Source organism: Strigops habroptila, chromosome 3 (genome assembly GCF_004027225.2).
Source record: "Strigops habroptila isolate Jane chromosome 3, bStrHab1.2.pri, whole genome shotgun sequence".
In the NCBI taxonomy this organism is placed as follows: domain Eukaryota; kingdom Metazoa; phylum Chordata; class Aves; order Psittaciformes; family Psittacidae; genus Strigops; species Strigops habroptila.
The window spans coordinates 25,703,849-25,718,232 of record NC_044279.2 but is presented as its reverse complement, the minus strand read 5'-3'; the positions used below and the strand labels follow the sequence as shown (position 1 = coordinate 25,718,232).

The following is a 14,384-nucleotide window of genomic DNA, read 5'->3' as shown; positions in this document are numbered from 1 at the left end:
AGTAGGACTTGCTATAGTGCCATGGGAAACTCTCAAAATCAGAAAGCTGGGGAATGGAGCAGGCTGCTTTCCGAGCAGCCTATTTTCAGGAACTGAGTTTTCCCTAGGCTCTCCAGGAAAACCTCATCTTAAAATTTCCCCACAGAAACAGGTACCTAGGCTCAGGAGCTCACAAAAAGGGAAGTTTATCACCAGCTTACTGAGGCAGAGGCTTGCAGGTCCCTCTGAAGGGCTTCAGTCCTACTGCTTTGTTGCTGGACCGTGGCTTCCAGTCTGGCGTTTTCAATTTCAAGGCTTAGAAAGAAATACAGGTCTTATTACGGGACTTCACCAGAGCACCAATTCAGAAAGAACAGCATGAAATAACACAATCGAATCCAAAAGCGTCCTTCAAAATAGTGTATCAACTTGCTGTGATACAAGAAGACTATCCTGCGGTTTTTGCACAGTTCCAGAACGCGACAGACAGCTTGCTTCCCTGTGTTATTCTCTTACCGTTGCACGTGTTCTTCCAGTTGTTTGATAGTAGCGTTAGTCCCAGAAGATGCCAATAGGAAGTCCTGCAGCTTCTGGGAAGAAGCTACTACTTCTCTTTCCTTATTATCCAAGACAGTCTCCAAGTCATGGACACAACGCTCAGACTGAAGTTGCTGTTCTTCCAACTCCCGGATCTGTCAAATCACAGAATCCACAGTAGTCAGGTGAGCTTTTATACAGAGACGTCAGCTGCTGCTGAAGAGTTCAAGTACTGCATGTATCTGCGCATACCGTCTACGCGAAGAGTACATTCCCACCTTCACATCTACTAGCGGATGAACACAAACTGTGTTGCTTCATCATCTTTTGTCCTGGGCTCTCCCGTGCCTCTATTGATTTCCTATAGCACGGTTTGAAGTACCAACGCTGCCTCTCCTGCCCTCTTGGTGACTTCTGACACAAACAGCTTCACAACTTCCTCATAAGGAGATTTATGGTGGTTTCCATTTTAGAACTCCAAGGCCTCTTCAATTCAGTTTTTGTAAGAACACTGCAAAAGGTGGTCCCTGCCTCAGAAAGCAGCTTACAATCACTTGCAAGAACACCACTTAAAGATGGAAAAACTTTAAGCAGAGCTAAAGAAGCGGGGGAAAAAAAGATGCTGAGACTCTGCTTTGCGTAAACAGTGCAAACACTCCACCTACAAACAAGCCCTGCTTCTTGCTTAGGTCAAGCCACATGGTTCTGACACCTGTACTGTTGAAAAAACCTGAACCCAAACAAGTCTTTCAAAGTTCTTTCAGCTGTGAAGAATGTTCACATTGTTTTACACCCTCTTCACCCGAAACAAAGACCACAACCTTCATACATATTTAGCAAGCTACAAAAAACGAACATCTTGCATATAAACAAGAATATAAAGAATTGTGCAGTATGCTGAATGGGGAAATAACGCCTCAGAACAGAGGTGAATTTTGAGAAACTGCTCTTTTCGTACCTAGACACCAGACTGCTGCTCCTAAGGCAGTGCTTTGCCTCTCCAGCCTGTGAGGAGCTCCCCAAAGGACCAGCCGTGTTTATCACCAGGGGAGGGGAGGAAGAAAAGTGGAGAAAGGACATTGCTGTAGTACCACCCCAGAGCCTGAACAAGAGCTTCTGCTGTGGGCTTGAGGAGCAAGGTTGTCTCTTACTTGCAACGGAAACCAGAGGCTTTTTGATGATTCAAGTAACACTATCTTGCACTCTGGAAGAGGAGGCCGCCTGGCTGAAGGTTTCACTGGCTTCATGAATTATGACGGGGGGCATCATTGCTAACTTCCTTAGTCTCTGTCCTACTGGCCCCCAGAATACCACTTTGTCCTTTTTCACGATGTACGGGAAGAAACAGGCACCCACAGGTTTATTCCTATAGTGACAGGCTTTCCATACCTCAGCTTTAACGGTGTCCAATTCCTTTTGCAAGCACAGCTTGTCTTCCCCCAGGACACTGTTGTAGTGCGTAGTAACTTCCAGTAAAGCCTCTGACATAGCTTGCTTTTTAAGAGCATCAGCAAGCTCCTGCTGCAGCCATGTGCAGGCCTAAAGAACATTTGTTACATGAGCACAAAGGATGCTCTAAGAACATGAGCATACAAGCTGCACAGTTACATAATTAGGTCAGTCTTCAGAGTGAATTCGAAGATAAGAAATGTTACCTGCCACCAGCAGGCACCTGCAAAACTGATGACCTCTCTCTGTGTGGCGGGAGCAGCAGAAGAGGTCAATGAGCCCTGAGGTAAATAAACCCAAAAGCAAGGGGGACCCCATTGCATCTCTCACAGGAAGTACCTTGAAATCCTCAGGAAATTCAGCATCATGCTCTACGTCCACTCCTCCTGCTGGCTGGGCACCTACAAATGAAGTAAGAAGCAACACACTGAGTGCTTCTCTCACTCCGATTTTTCCCATCATCCAACAGATGAAGAACGGTTCTGCTACAGGCCACACTGATTTTCCTCATCGACTCTCTCACAGTTAAGGATCCTACCTCCTGTGTCCTGAGCAAGTACAGCCTTGTCAGCAGTCCTCACAGCGCAGGAGCTGCTGAGAACCGCCTTGTCTTCTGCACCACCTGCAGAAGGTTCTTTCGTGTTTTCACCATCCACATTTTCCAGCAGTAGCTCACTAAGGATAAATACAGAAAGAGAGGAAATAGAGTTGATAGAAACAACCACACGGTTGCATACATGCTTGACTAGGACAGCAACAGCCATTCCTTACCCAGCCTCTCCAATTTTGCTGCCCACTGAGAAACAGTAACAACTCCCTCATCACACACGCCCTACTCCTGCACTACTGTTACATGATGAAATATTCGCTGCAGGTGTGTTCATTCTCTAGATGCATATTGTTACCTGTGAAGCACTTCAGCCCTGCTGGCCACAATCTAAACTGATAAACAACCTCTCCATAAGGAACTCTACAAAAAATTAACAAGCTCTTTGGCAGATTCACATCCAACTGCATCTGCAGGATGCTACATTAGTGGTGCAGCTATGCACATCAAGCCAACCTATGGTCTCCTGAAATGCAGTTGTGACTTGGAAGGACTTCAGAATTCTATATGGTTAGTATCTGGACTTCAGAGTTTAGACAGCTCCTGAATGTGATCAAAGGCCCCAAAAGACTGGGGCGGGAATTCATATGTTAACTGCATTGAATAAGCATCTCCTTGGGAGAGTGCAAATTTGGGCTCCTGAGAGAAACCACTTTCAGGTTTGCTTTTTAATGGAAGCTTAACCCCCCACAGTAACAACAAAAAAGCACTCGCTCTGACCAAGGCTTCTTTGAAAAACAATGCATTGGCGCAACATTTATGCTGCGCAGAACACTGGCATAAGGAGTGAAGACCTTTCTTCCCTAGAGTAATGCCCATCAAACATGCTTTATTCCTAAAGCTGTTTAGATGCCATAGTTTACCCAGGTGCCTTTCTAACTTCCCATCGATAGAGGCTAACAGAATGTGGCAAGGGGAGAAGAAATGAAGTTGGCACTCAGTGCCAAGTATTTTCAGGCAGCTGTTTATGGGCAAGACAAGGCGTGCTCCTAGGGACAATGTAGTGCTGTCAGCTGGCTACTACCATGAGGAAATTTTGCTTAGCCTAGGTTTTAAGCATAGATGGCTTTGCCTATGGGTGTAAAGCTATGCACAAGCAGAGGAAAACTGCTTAAAGGTTTAACTAAAGGGCTATCGGTCAGATTCCCACTGAAACAAAAGGCAGGAAGTTCCTGGTCAGAGGGTTTGAGCAGAGCTTGGCAACACAAGCGAGAATTCTAAGACACCTGGTGGGTGGAAGTTCTCAATTTCCACATCCATTCTTCACAGGGGAAGGAGATGTATCAGAAGACATCACTGAGCCCGGCTTCAACAAAGGTCTCAACATAACGTCAAACCTTGGTGCCGTTACGAAAATGGTTCATAAATCAGCACAGACACTCTGATAACTCTGCCCCTCTTAATGACAATGTAAACCATTAGTTTACCCAACGTGTTGAGACATGTGAGCATGATCCATACCCATGAAGCCAGCGTTATAAGAATATCACCACCATGCCAAAGAAGAATTTGGATTGTGTTCATATCCCCAGCAAAAATGGCAACTGTTAGAGCAGTCCTAAAGCGTCTAAAAGTTGCTATGAAATATATCTGCTTCTGCAGGCACTGCATTGGCATCATTTTAATCTCTGCTTGCTCTCAAAGCAATTCTTTCCCCCTTTCCTACAAGCACAGAGAAAGCAAAGCCAAATACACGGACGCCTTGGAGAATTCAGGTGGGAAGGGACCTCAGGAGGTCTCTAGGCCAACCACCTCCACAAAGCAGATTCACCAGAGGTCAGACATGCTGTTTCAGGGCTCCTTCTGCGCTGCTCTGCAAAGCCACCATGGATGGAGGCTGCGCTCTTTGGCTGCCTGACCATCTTCCTCATGCCGAGAGGTTTTCTCCTCATGTTTCAGTTTATGGACCTTGCCCCTTGGATAGCATTGCCTCTCTTTCTCCCAACACTTCCATTGACAACACTTACGCACCAGCTATGCCCCTACTTAAAAAAGCCCCCTTCTGCAAAGCAGTGGTGCTGCTGAGCTAATGGCAAGTTTCCTGCAGAGTCTGTGTCTGGGCCTGTGTCTGTGGGGAGATGCTTTCTTGCAGTCTCCTATGTGGAAAGTATGAGAACAGTTGAGGTATGAGAGCAGTCAAATGCAGACCTGCTTTTACCACTCACTTCAGGGAACTGCTTCCACATGGCTCCTTCTTTTTCAAAACTCATGCCCATGCCTCTCAGCAGTCACACTCGCAGATGACTAAGGAGACCTATGTGCCGTTTTGACAAACCCCTCACCTTTCATGCTGATCTTGAGCATGCCTGTCAGCTCCTTTTGTCAGAAGAAACTCTACCATCTCCTCCTCATGTCTGGAGATAGCAAGATTAAGAGGGGTATATCCATCCTGAAAGGATAAATAATTCCATTTAGAAAAACACAGACAAGTTTGGCACCTTTTCGAAAGAGCAGCTTTACCAGATGCCAAGGTTACCTGGTTCTGAGTATCAATACTGGCATTATGCTCAAGTAACAGCCCTGCTACAGTTGTATTACGAGACAGGACAGCCAGGTGAAGGGCCGTGTTGCCATCAGCATCGGCCAGATTCGGGTCGGCACCATGCTCCAACAGTATAGCCACGCATTCTTCTTGCTGGCACTGTACTGCCTGGGAACAACACACAAGAAGGGAAAGACTTCCAACACTTATATATCACTGCCACAACTCGCCCAGCTTCCAAACTCTGGGCAAGGAGGGCATCTTCAAAGATTAGCTAACACATGCCTATTCCGCGCTGAGTACAACATGCGTGTTTCTACACAGGGCTGTGTCAGAATCCTGCCAGACACCTCTCATTTAATGCACCGTCAATAAGCCCAGCTTACAAGAGCGTAACATATTCGTCATACCTTCATCAGTGGCGATCTCTTGAAACTGTCAGCAAAGTTCAGCTGGCAGTTCTTTTGTACTAGGTATCTGACGACATCCGCATGGCCGTTCACGCAAGCGAGATGCAGGGGTGTCCTAAAAAGTAAACATATGAGCTTAACACAGACAGACAACGAAAGAGCCACCCAGCCCTGGGGACCCTGCCTACACTCTGTTCCTCCCACTTGCTGCTGCTGCAGTCCTGCACTGATCACCCACAGGGCAGAAGAGAACTGGTGACGCCTGAGCAACTCCAAAACAAAGCCTGCAGGGAGACCACGACAAAGCAGCAGGTTGGCAGCATGCACTTCCAACAGCACTCGAGCCACCCTGGCAGCTACAAGCAATGAAAAGCTCTCAAGTTCACTCTCCCAGCTGACAGGGCGCATCTCGCTTTTCAAGTGATTTAGCTTGAATGTGACCCCACACAAAGAGATGCTTCCGCATGGCACCCAAAAGCTGCCAGGGGAGTTGGTCATGCCATGCTCATATTCTTGCTGGCTCAGCAGGTCCACAACACGCTTCTTGGGCTTGAGGGCTGCTGAGGACCAGGAGAGCTTGCCTCAGAGCCTCCCATCATAACACCTGTCAGAAGCAGCCAAGGTGTCCCATCGGCAGCCCACAGCCCCTCACCGCTTCTCCTTGTCTCGCTTGTCAATGCCAACTCTCTTCAGCCACCAGCGCCACCGCCTCAGCCAGGCCAGGTCGCCGTGGGCAGCTGCACGATGCAGCCTGCCCAGGTCCTTCTCTTGGAGCTCGTAGGCACTGGAGGCAGTGGTGGCAACCGAGGGCTGCCCAGAGGCACCGCCAGAGCGTAACCGCTGCCACGTCTTGCTGAAGAGTGCCATGCCCCTCTGCATGCTGCGCTGCATGCTGCGCTGCATACTGCGGCACGGGCACGGCGCTGCTGGGAGCGACCAGTGGCAGGAGGCACCCGGCAGACTCTGCGGGGCCCCGGGCAAGCACAAGGACGAGGATGAGGGCAACGGGGAGGACGTGGGTAAGCCAAGGGCAAGGAGGACAAGGAGAGGCACAGGGGAGCCGGGCTCCCACCGAGCAGTGGTCACGGCCTAGAGCCCCCGAGGTGGGGTCAGAAAGGCACTGATGACCTTGGCTCGAGAAGCGCTGCCACTCGGACAGCGGCAGCGACCGCACTGGGTCCCCGCTCCAGCGCCCTGCCTTATAGACAGTGGCGGCCAGCGGGCTCGGGGCCGTCACCAGGGGGCGTCACAGCGCGGGGGGGGGGTCCGTCACCAAGAGTCGTCACAGAGGGGGTAGCGCGGCCGTGCGGGGCGGGGGCCCGCCTGCAGGGGCCTGGCTGCGCGCGGGAGAAGGAGGCTCCGCGGGGCGGGCAGGGGAGCGATGGCAGGCTGGTGAGGGCTCCCGGGGGCTCCGGGGACAGGGGGCTCGGCAGCGGCAGACGTTGGAGCAGCTCTAGCTCACACTCTCCTGGTTTTTGTCTGAGCGTGTGGCCAGGGTGTCAGCACACACATCTCTGAAATGAGGCTCGAGTCGGGGTCAGAGCCCAGCTTCGGCCCAGCCTGGGGGGGTCAGCGGCCCCGTCTCGCAGTGCTGGTGGCTGCTGCTCGCTGCTTGCACAGAATCACGGAATGGCTAAGGTGCTCTGGTCGAAGCCCTTTTCTTGAGCAGCGTCACCTAAAGCCAGTTGTCCAGGACTGCATCCAGCTGGCTGCTGCGTATTTCCAAGCACAGAGACTCCACAACCTTCGTGGGCAACCTGTGCCAGTGCTCGGTCACACTCACAGTAAAAATGTGTTTTCTGATGTTCAGAGCCAAAGTCCTATGTTTCAGTTTATGCCCATCGCCTCTCGTCCTGTCACTGCGCACCACTGAAAAGAGCTTTGGACCCTCCCTTCATGGTTTTAAATACACTGATGAGATTGCCCCTGAGCTTTCTTTTCTCCAGGCTAAGCAGTCCCAGATCTCTCAGCCTTTCCTCATTTGAGACACTCCAGTCCTTTAATCAACTTAGTGGTTCTTTGTTGTACTTTCTGCAGTATGTCCATGTCTGTCTTGCACTGAGGAGCCCAGAACCTGACACGGAACTCCCCTCACCAGTGCTGAGTAGAGTGGAAGGACCACCTCCCTTGACTTCCTGGTAATAATTCTTCTAAGGCAACCCAGGATACCATACCCCTCCTTTGCCACAAGGACACATTGCTGACTCATGGTCAACTTGGTGGTGTTAGAAACATAAAAACTGTTCTTCTAAAGGCTCAGGTTAGACACAAATGTGTCTATCATTTTTCCACTTCTCCTTCCTATCTCTCCGGGAGTGGGGGGGACAAAGAGCAGGGAGTGATAGAGTGGCTGCGTGGTTCTGAGTTACCAGCTGGGTTTAAACCACGACACAGTGAAGCAGGAATCTATCAAGCCCTTCCGGAAAATGGGCGTCCTCACGCGTAGATACACGGTGGTTTCAACCCTTCTCCTTTATATACCCTCTCTCTCCGACCGCGAAGTCCCTCCCTTGTTTCCCTATTGGCTAGGTACTCCAAGGTTTACAGCCTATGGGAAGCACCTCGGTTACCGCGGGAAGGCCGCCCCTGGTTACATCCCCCACTGCTCCGAGAGCCCACTCCCCCCGCCTGCCAACCTCCTTTTGTGGTATGGATTGTGTACATTGTAACCACTAACCCAGGTCTTGCCGGAGTTTTCCTGCCTAAACCGCCGTCTTGTGGTCCTGTTCTCACAGCTACATTCGTTTAATGGCCGACTGCAAAAACAATACCTTAATACTTTTTACATGGTCAACTTCGTGTCCACTGGGACCCCTGGGTCCTTTTCTGCAAAGCTGCTTTCCAGGTTGGTGGCACACAGCAGGTACGTGCTGGTGCCTGAGATTATTAATTCTCAGATTCTTTTAATCCATTGTTAAACTGCACGTGGCTCCTGTCAGCCTATTTTTCCAGCCTGCTGCGGTCCCTCAACCTTCTCGTGTATCAGCCACTCCTCCCAGTTTTGTGCCATCAGGAGTCTTGCTGAGGGTATGCTGTGCCGCACCATCCAGACCACTAATGAAGATTCTGAACTGGACTTGACCCAGTATTGACCCCGGGGGTACACTGCTAGTCACTGGCCTCCCGTGTTCAGAGGAGATGGTTCTGTGCAGATGGCGGAGATAGGTCGGAGAATTTGTTCCCTAGTAAGTTTGGGAAAGGAATCTTATAACACCATCTCTGTTGGTGTGTGTGCCCCCCCCCCCCCCCCGACCTATCTGTTTCCCCAAGAATTTCTGTTAGCCTTTGCATAAATGCATGGAGTTGGATGGCTGGGCACCTCCTGACCATTCATTCTAATTGCCTAACAAAGGCAGGAATCGCCTAGCAGGAAGGCCTGGATACTCCCTTGTCATATCAGGAGTTCTTTTGAATGGTAAGTCATTCCCTGACAAAGATATGATACCAGGATGAAAATTTACACTGAGTAAAGCCAATCATCTTACCACCCTATAAATAGTGCCAAGAGAAAATCTCTTTGAGCTCTCCTGGACCACAGCACACTGTGACCCAGTTATCTCCAAGAGGGACACCTCTCAGAGTCTGTAAACCCTTCAAGTTTATGAAATTGTAAAAGTCATTTACCTGGGCCATTATCGTTGCTCATTGACACTCAACCCTTTGCCTGCTGAGGAGTGCCGAGAAAGCTGATGTGAGTATATTACCAGAAATACTGCTTTTTCACTGCACCTGAGGGAAATTTTTAACGTACGTATGTGTATATATGCATATATATCTATATATCCATATGTCTCCATCTTAGTGTGTTGTGTTAGTTTAGATACTTAATTGTAAGTGCATGTATATTCGCTTCACTAATCAAATGTTTTAGAAATGTTGTGATTCATTTTAACAATTAAATTACAAAATTTAAATTACATTTGTCATCCTTTAGACATAAACTGTTGACCAAGTCTGAGACTAAGTCTGGATCCAGCCAAAGCAAGAGGGTCTAGTCTGAACCTTGTGACTTAATGGGAGGATTTCCTTATTTCCTATATTCCTTTCATTAAACATAAACTGTTGACAAGGCCAAAGACTAAGACTGGATTCAGCCGCACCTAGACTCCTCTTTGAGAAGTTTGGAGAGCAAGGGAGTCCAGTCTAACATAAACTGTTGTCCCAGTCTGAGGCTAGGACTAGCTGCAACTGCACCTAGGCTCCACCAGGAGTTTAGGAAGCAAGGCGGTCTAGTCTGACCCTCGTGACTCAATGGGAGGGTTTCCCTTATTCCTTTGTACCTTTGGTTTCTGTACACATTTCAATTCAACTCTGTATAAATCACTTTAATCCAATCATGTATAAATCATTACCAATTCAGACACGATCTTTTTTTGTGTGTAATAGAGTGAACCTTGCCATTGAATTCTGTTAAGTCACACATTTATAAATTTTTATTAAAATTACTTTATTAATGTTTCTGACAGTGATTTTTTTAGCGATCCTAAACACTCAGTTTCATGACACCATCACTGTGGTAATTAGTATTTGTTGCCAGTGTTTCCCTGGTGCAGTCTGTCCCCAGGCCTGGGGTGGGGTGGGTGAGGTGATTTTGTGTCAGTTAAGCCTCTGTCTGCATCGCATGCTGTGTCCCATAATCAGTCCACAAAACAACGAGGAGTCTTGCAGAGTAAATCCTTCTGCATGGCTAAGGATTTCCCCCTGCTCCCTTCTTTTGCACTCTCTCAAGAGTTTCACACCCTCTTGCAGCCAGACTTGTGCTCTACTGAGCTCTGTCCTCAAAGCTTCTCCGTGTGGGGGCTCCAGCCGCAGCCGCAGCCTCTCTTTTCTGTTCTCTGTAGCCAGCGTTACAACACAACTCGATGCGGAGAGAGGTGGATAATTAGGCAGCGTTGGGACGCAGTGCAGCTTTTCCAAAGGCACAGTGCATGCCTGGACAGGGCTTTTGTGCTGCCTTGTCGCCTTTCTGCCTGTTTATGCCCGACGAAGGAATGAACTCCCGCCCTGAGTGTAGAGACTAGTAGTCGTTTTGAGACGTATTGCTACTTTCCACGTGCGCTTTTTGCCATCTAGTGGCAGCAACGTATCGGTGTATTGTTTGCCTCTGGTAATTGCACATTCTGGGCATGGTACAAAATTGTCTGTACTGTAGGACTCCTCTGTAAAGCAGCAAGGTGCAACTATCCATCCATGCTACTGACTGTACTGCTGTGACGAAGGCCCAGAAGACTAGCTTTTCCTGGAATGGTAAAACTGGGGGAAGTATCCACTGTCAAGTAAAACCACAGGAATGCTCAAAATCACTGTGTTTCTGAAGCTTAGTGTAGTTTTGAGTTATTTAAGCTAATACTCATTATGCGACCGTATGGATGCCTTGTTTCTGATTTGAGGGTGTATCTTGAAAGGTAACGTTGTGGGGCCTCTAAAATGAGAAGTTGCATTTTGATGGGAATGTTTGTTCCATCAGCAACCCCCAGCACAATTAGGTATGCTGTATTTCTGAAAGGCAGTAGTTGTATTGGGGATGCAGGTAGTTAAACCAGCTCCAGGACAGCGATGCCAAATTGCTTTAGAGGAATTTCCCTCACTGAACTATGCAGTCCTACAGCAGGTCTGTAGGGAGTCTGTGGCCACCTTCATGAGCTTCCACCCACTTTTGAAGTAGGCTATGACTTGGAAATGAGTTTTTCCTTGTTGGTGGCTTGTTCTAGCTCTTGATGTGAAGTTATGGAAAGTATCTTCACACCCAGAAATTAAAGGCCTGCTGTTGGTCACCCCACATCTGAAAGATGCTATGATCCCACCAGTATGATAGGTAGATCTACATTCCAGGTAGGATGGCTTTCTTGGCATAACTGGATTATGTTGCCATAGCTAGATGTGCTCCCATAAGCAAGTGCGCTTGTTTAGCAGCATCTTCACCTGTTCATCAGGATGCCATGCGACAGACCCTTAGGCCCACCTCATTTGATGTGTGTCTACCGAGCTGTTTCCTCACTGAACTCTAGTGGCTCACCTCTCCCATGTGTGAAACCTGCTAATCTGCTTTCCCCTATGGAAATTTCACAGATGGCTACTGCCCAATTACTATATGGTTTCCAGATGTTTAGATGATAGATGCTTGTTTAGCTGATAGATGCTTGTTTAGCTAGCATCTGTGTTGATTTAGGGTGATCTTGCCTCCAGCTGTTTGCTCTTGCCTTCCCCTCAGAAGGAAAGAAGTTGCCTTTCACCTCTGTGGTAAATGTAAGCATTCCCTGATGGGCTTTCCCTCTTGAAGTGATTGACCGGATTCTGGCTGAAGCAGTTGAGGAAGTATTTAGCAGAACACTCCACAGGCTGGAGGTGATACCTTTAGATGAGGATATTTGCTGCTGTTTGCAAAATTACTCTGTTTACACCCAGCTGTGAGACACTGATTCTGAGAAAGGATTAGCAACCAAGAGCTGAAAGTGGCAAAGTCTTGCACCAGTCCAGTTGAATCCAGGAGGGGGTGGCTAGTCATAGCCCGAATGATGCACAATATAAAGAATTCTTGTCTTTTCCATGCTCCTTCTTGGGACAAGCATTTTATTTCTAGAAGTCTATTACTGCAAGACAAGAACTTAAGCTGAATTTTAAGAAGAATAACAAAGAAAGAGAGTACCAATAGCAAAGGTATCTTGAATGTGTAGTTTATTATTGGGACACTATTTTTCATAGTAAGTCAAAGACTTAACGTGCTAATAATGAGCCCAACAAACATAAATGTTACATATTTACCCACAGAAATAGTCCAAGTAAGTAAGCCAGATTGCCTGCTTTGGACAATTCAGGTTATACAGTGTGCCAAAGTGGAGGCAGAGCCCTTTCCTTGCCTTTAAGTGGTGTGGTGTGATCAAGGAATAAATGTTCTTCCACCTCCACCTCAGGTTTGGAAGTTTTCCTGTCCCACTGAAGTGTTATTCTATCGTGCCAAACCCTCTCTGCATATAATGTTTAGATTTGGGGGCGGGAGGGAGGTTGCAATTTGATTTCAGTTTCTTCTGTCCACAGAAATTTGTTTACAATATTCTTAAAAATAATCTTCCCTTCTAAGTAATTTTTAGTTTAAAATTATAGCTCATAGAATGAAAGTAAAAGGCTCATTTAACCATTAAAAGTTGTATTGTTTTAAGGCTCAGACTTCATTCATTGCCACTGATTATGATAACCGTCTGTTAAATTTCTGAGAGAAGCTGAGAAACTGTCACATACCTGTAGGAGTGATGCAAAGAAGTGGCAAATTCCTCTCTCAAAGTGAGGCTTTTTTATAACAAATTAAAATGAGTAGCTAGAAATGGTAAAATAACCTTTCTTCTGTGGCTGGTGCTCAGCTGGCTGTATCTGGTATTCTCAGAGCTAGGCAGTTACTCTGGTTTATGGGTGTTTGGTTTTTTGGTATTCAGTAGTGGGCTGAAAGCGGTTAGCTTTTTGTTACCACCTTTCCCCACCTTTTCAGTTATTATAAGCACTTGTTTCTCATCCCATATTTATATAGCAAACTGGCTTGCTATGTCTATACAGAGCTCACTGTGTTCCACTGCTATTTTATAATTATAATAATTCAGGGTTTTTCCCTATACAAGTCTAACGCATAACTAGAGGAAGAAAGCACATTTATAATTTTATTGGCCTACCAGTAATTATTGGAAGGACAACTATCTTTTCAGTACATTGAGTAAGAGATAAACACACACTTAATATTAAGGTGTCTAATGAAAGATAGATAGTGCAACATTTCCTCAAATAGCAGGATTGCAACTGGCCATTACATTTTATCAAGGGAATTATAGGGCAGATAAGAAAAGAATCATCCATGCTGTTGCAGATTATCTTAAGTTTTACTGAATCTTTCTGTATTTTGTATTTGTTTGTGAAACAGTTACCTATAGGAACATCTTGATCTAAGAAGTTAGCCTTTATGTTAGCATAGGTTGCTTTGCTGCTTGAAATCCAACACTGCGTTGCTTGAAGTCCCTGTTCTCTGTAAGTCAAAGGTGGCACAACCTGTAAAAATAGAGTTGAAAGAATAGGCAAAACCAGTGAGAATCAAACAATATCCAGTCAAGCCAGAGGTTAGACAAGGAATCAAAAAAATTGATTGATAAATTCTTAAAGTTTGGTATTCTAGAAGAGTGTGGTTCAGAATATAATACTCCAATTTTACCTGTTAGAAAACCTTCAGGTAAATATAGATTAGTTCAGGATTTAAAGGCTATAAATCAAATAGTTAAAGACATACACTCTGTAGTTGCAGACCCATATACACTCTTAACAGCACTGAGAGAGGATCATCAGTGGTTTACAGTGCTTGATTTAAAGGGTGCTTTCTTTTATATACCCCTGGAGGAGGAAAGCTGAAAATTATTTGCTTTTGAGTGGGAAAATCTGCAAACAGGATGAAAACCACAATTAACATGGACAAGACTGCCACAAGGATTCAAAAATAGTCCGATGATCTTCAGCAACTGGTTGGTGAAAGAGCTGGAATGGTGGAAGCAAAGTGATACAGAACCTAAACCTGGACATCTGCTTCTACAATATGTGGATGACATCTTGATTGCTACAGAAGAGACTGACCTGTATCAAGGTAACAATAGATCTTTTAAACTTTCTTGGACTAAATGGGTACAAAGTGTCTACCCTAACCAAAGATTTCCAGTTATTTGTTCATGAAAGACGACATCTTGTGCTTGGGGTGCTGACTCAGAAAATAGAAAGTTGGAAAAGACCAGTTGGGTATTTCTCCAAACAATTAGACACTGTAAGTAAAAGATGGCTTACTTGTCTCTGAGAAGTTTCTGCTACAGTGATGCTAATACAAGAAGCTTGAGAATTAACTTTGGGAAGGAAATAACAGCATATGTACCACACATGGTAATTACTGTTTCAGAACTAA

At 46.5% G+C, this 14,384-nt stretch overlaps 1 protein-coding gene and 1 long non-coding RNA gene across 2 annotated transcripts; both read right to left on the bottom strand.

Annotated features, from left to right (window-relative positions):
- Positions 1 to 164: 164 nt before the first annotated feature.
- Positions 165 to 1,943, bottom strand: LOC115605970. The gene is made up of 3 exons (XR_003990772.1): positions 1,906 to 1,943; positions 496 to 671; positions 165 to 294 (listed from the first exon to the last, which is right to left on the bottom strand). It is a non-coding gene; the product is annotated as an uncharacterized LOC115605970 (long non-coding RNA).
- A 507-nt stretch (positions 1,944 to 2,450) lies between these two features.
- On the bottom strand, positions 2,451 to 6,331 carry ANKRD7 (ankyrin repeat domain 7). Its single transcript, XM_030478268.1, has 5 exons — positions 6,117 to 6,331; positions 5,465 to 5,579; positions 5,049 to 5,222; positions 4,855 to 4,961; positions 2,451 to 2,640 (listed from the first exon to the last, which is right to left on the bottom strand). The coding sequence occupies exons 1-5, from the start codon at positions 6,329 to 6,331 to the stop codon at positions 2,451 to 2,453; spliced, it is 801 nt and encodes a 266-aa protein (XP_030334128.1).
- Positions 6,332 to 14,384: the final 8,053 nt, after the last annotated feature.

What these genes read in the sequence shown, in the direction of transcription:
- ANKRD7 (XM_030478268.1), bottom strand. Translation starts at nt 6,331, where the DNA reads ATGGCACTCTTCAGCAAGACGTGGCAGCGGTTACGCTCTGGCGGTGCC. An exon ending in AAGCGAGACAAGGAGAAGCG is followed by an intron (nt 5,580 to 6,116) that starts GTGAGGGGCTGT and finishes TTTACTTTTTAG; the next exon opens with GACACCCCTGCATCTCGCTT. An exon ending in AGAGATCGCCACTGATGAAG is followed by an intron (nt 5,223 to 5,464) that starts GTATGACGAATA and finishes TGTTGTTCCCAG; the next exon opens with GCAGTACAGTGCCAGCAAGA.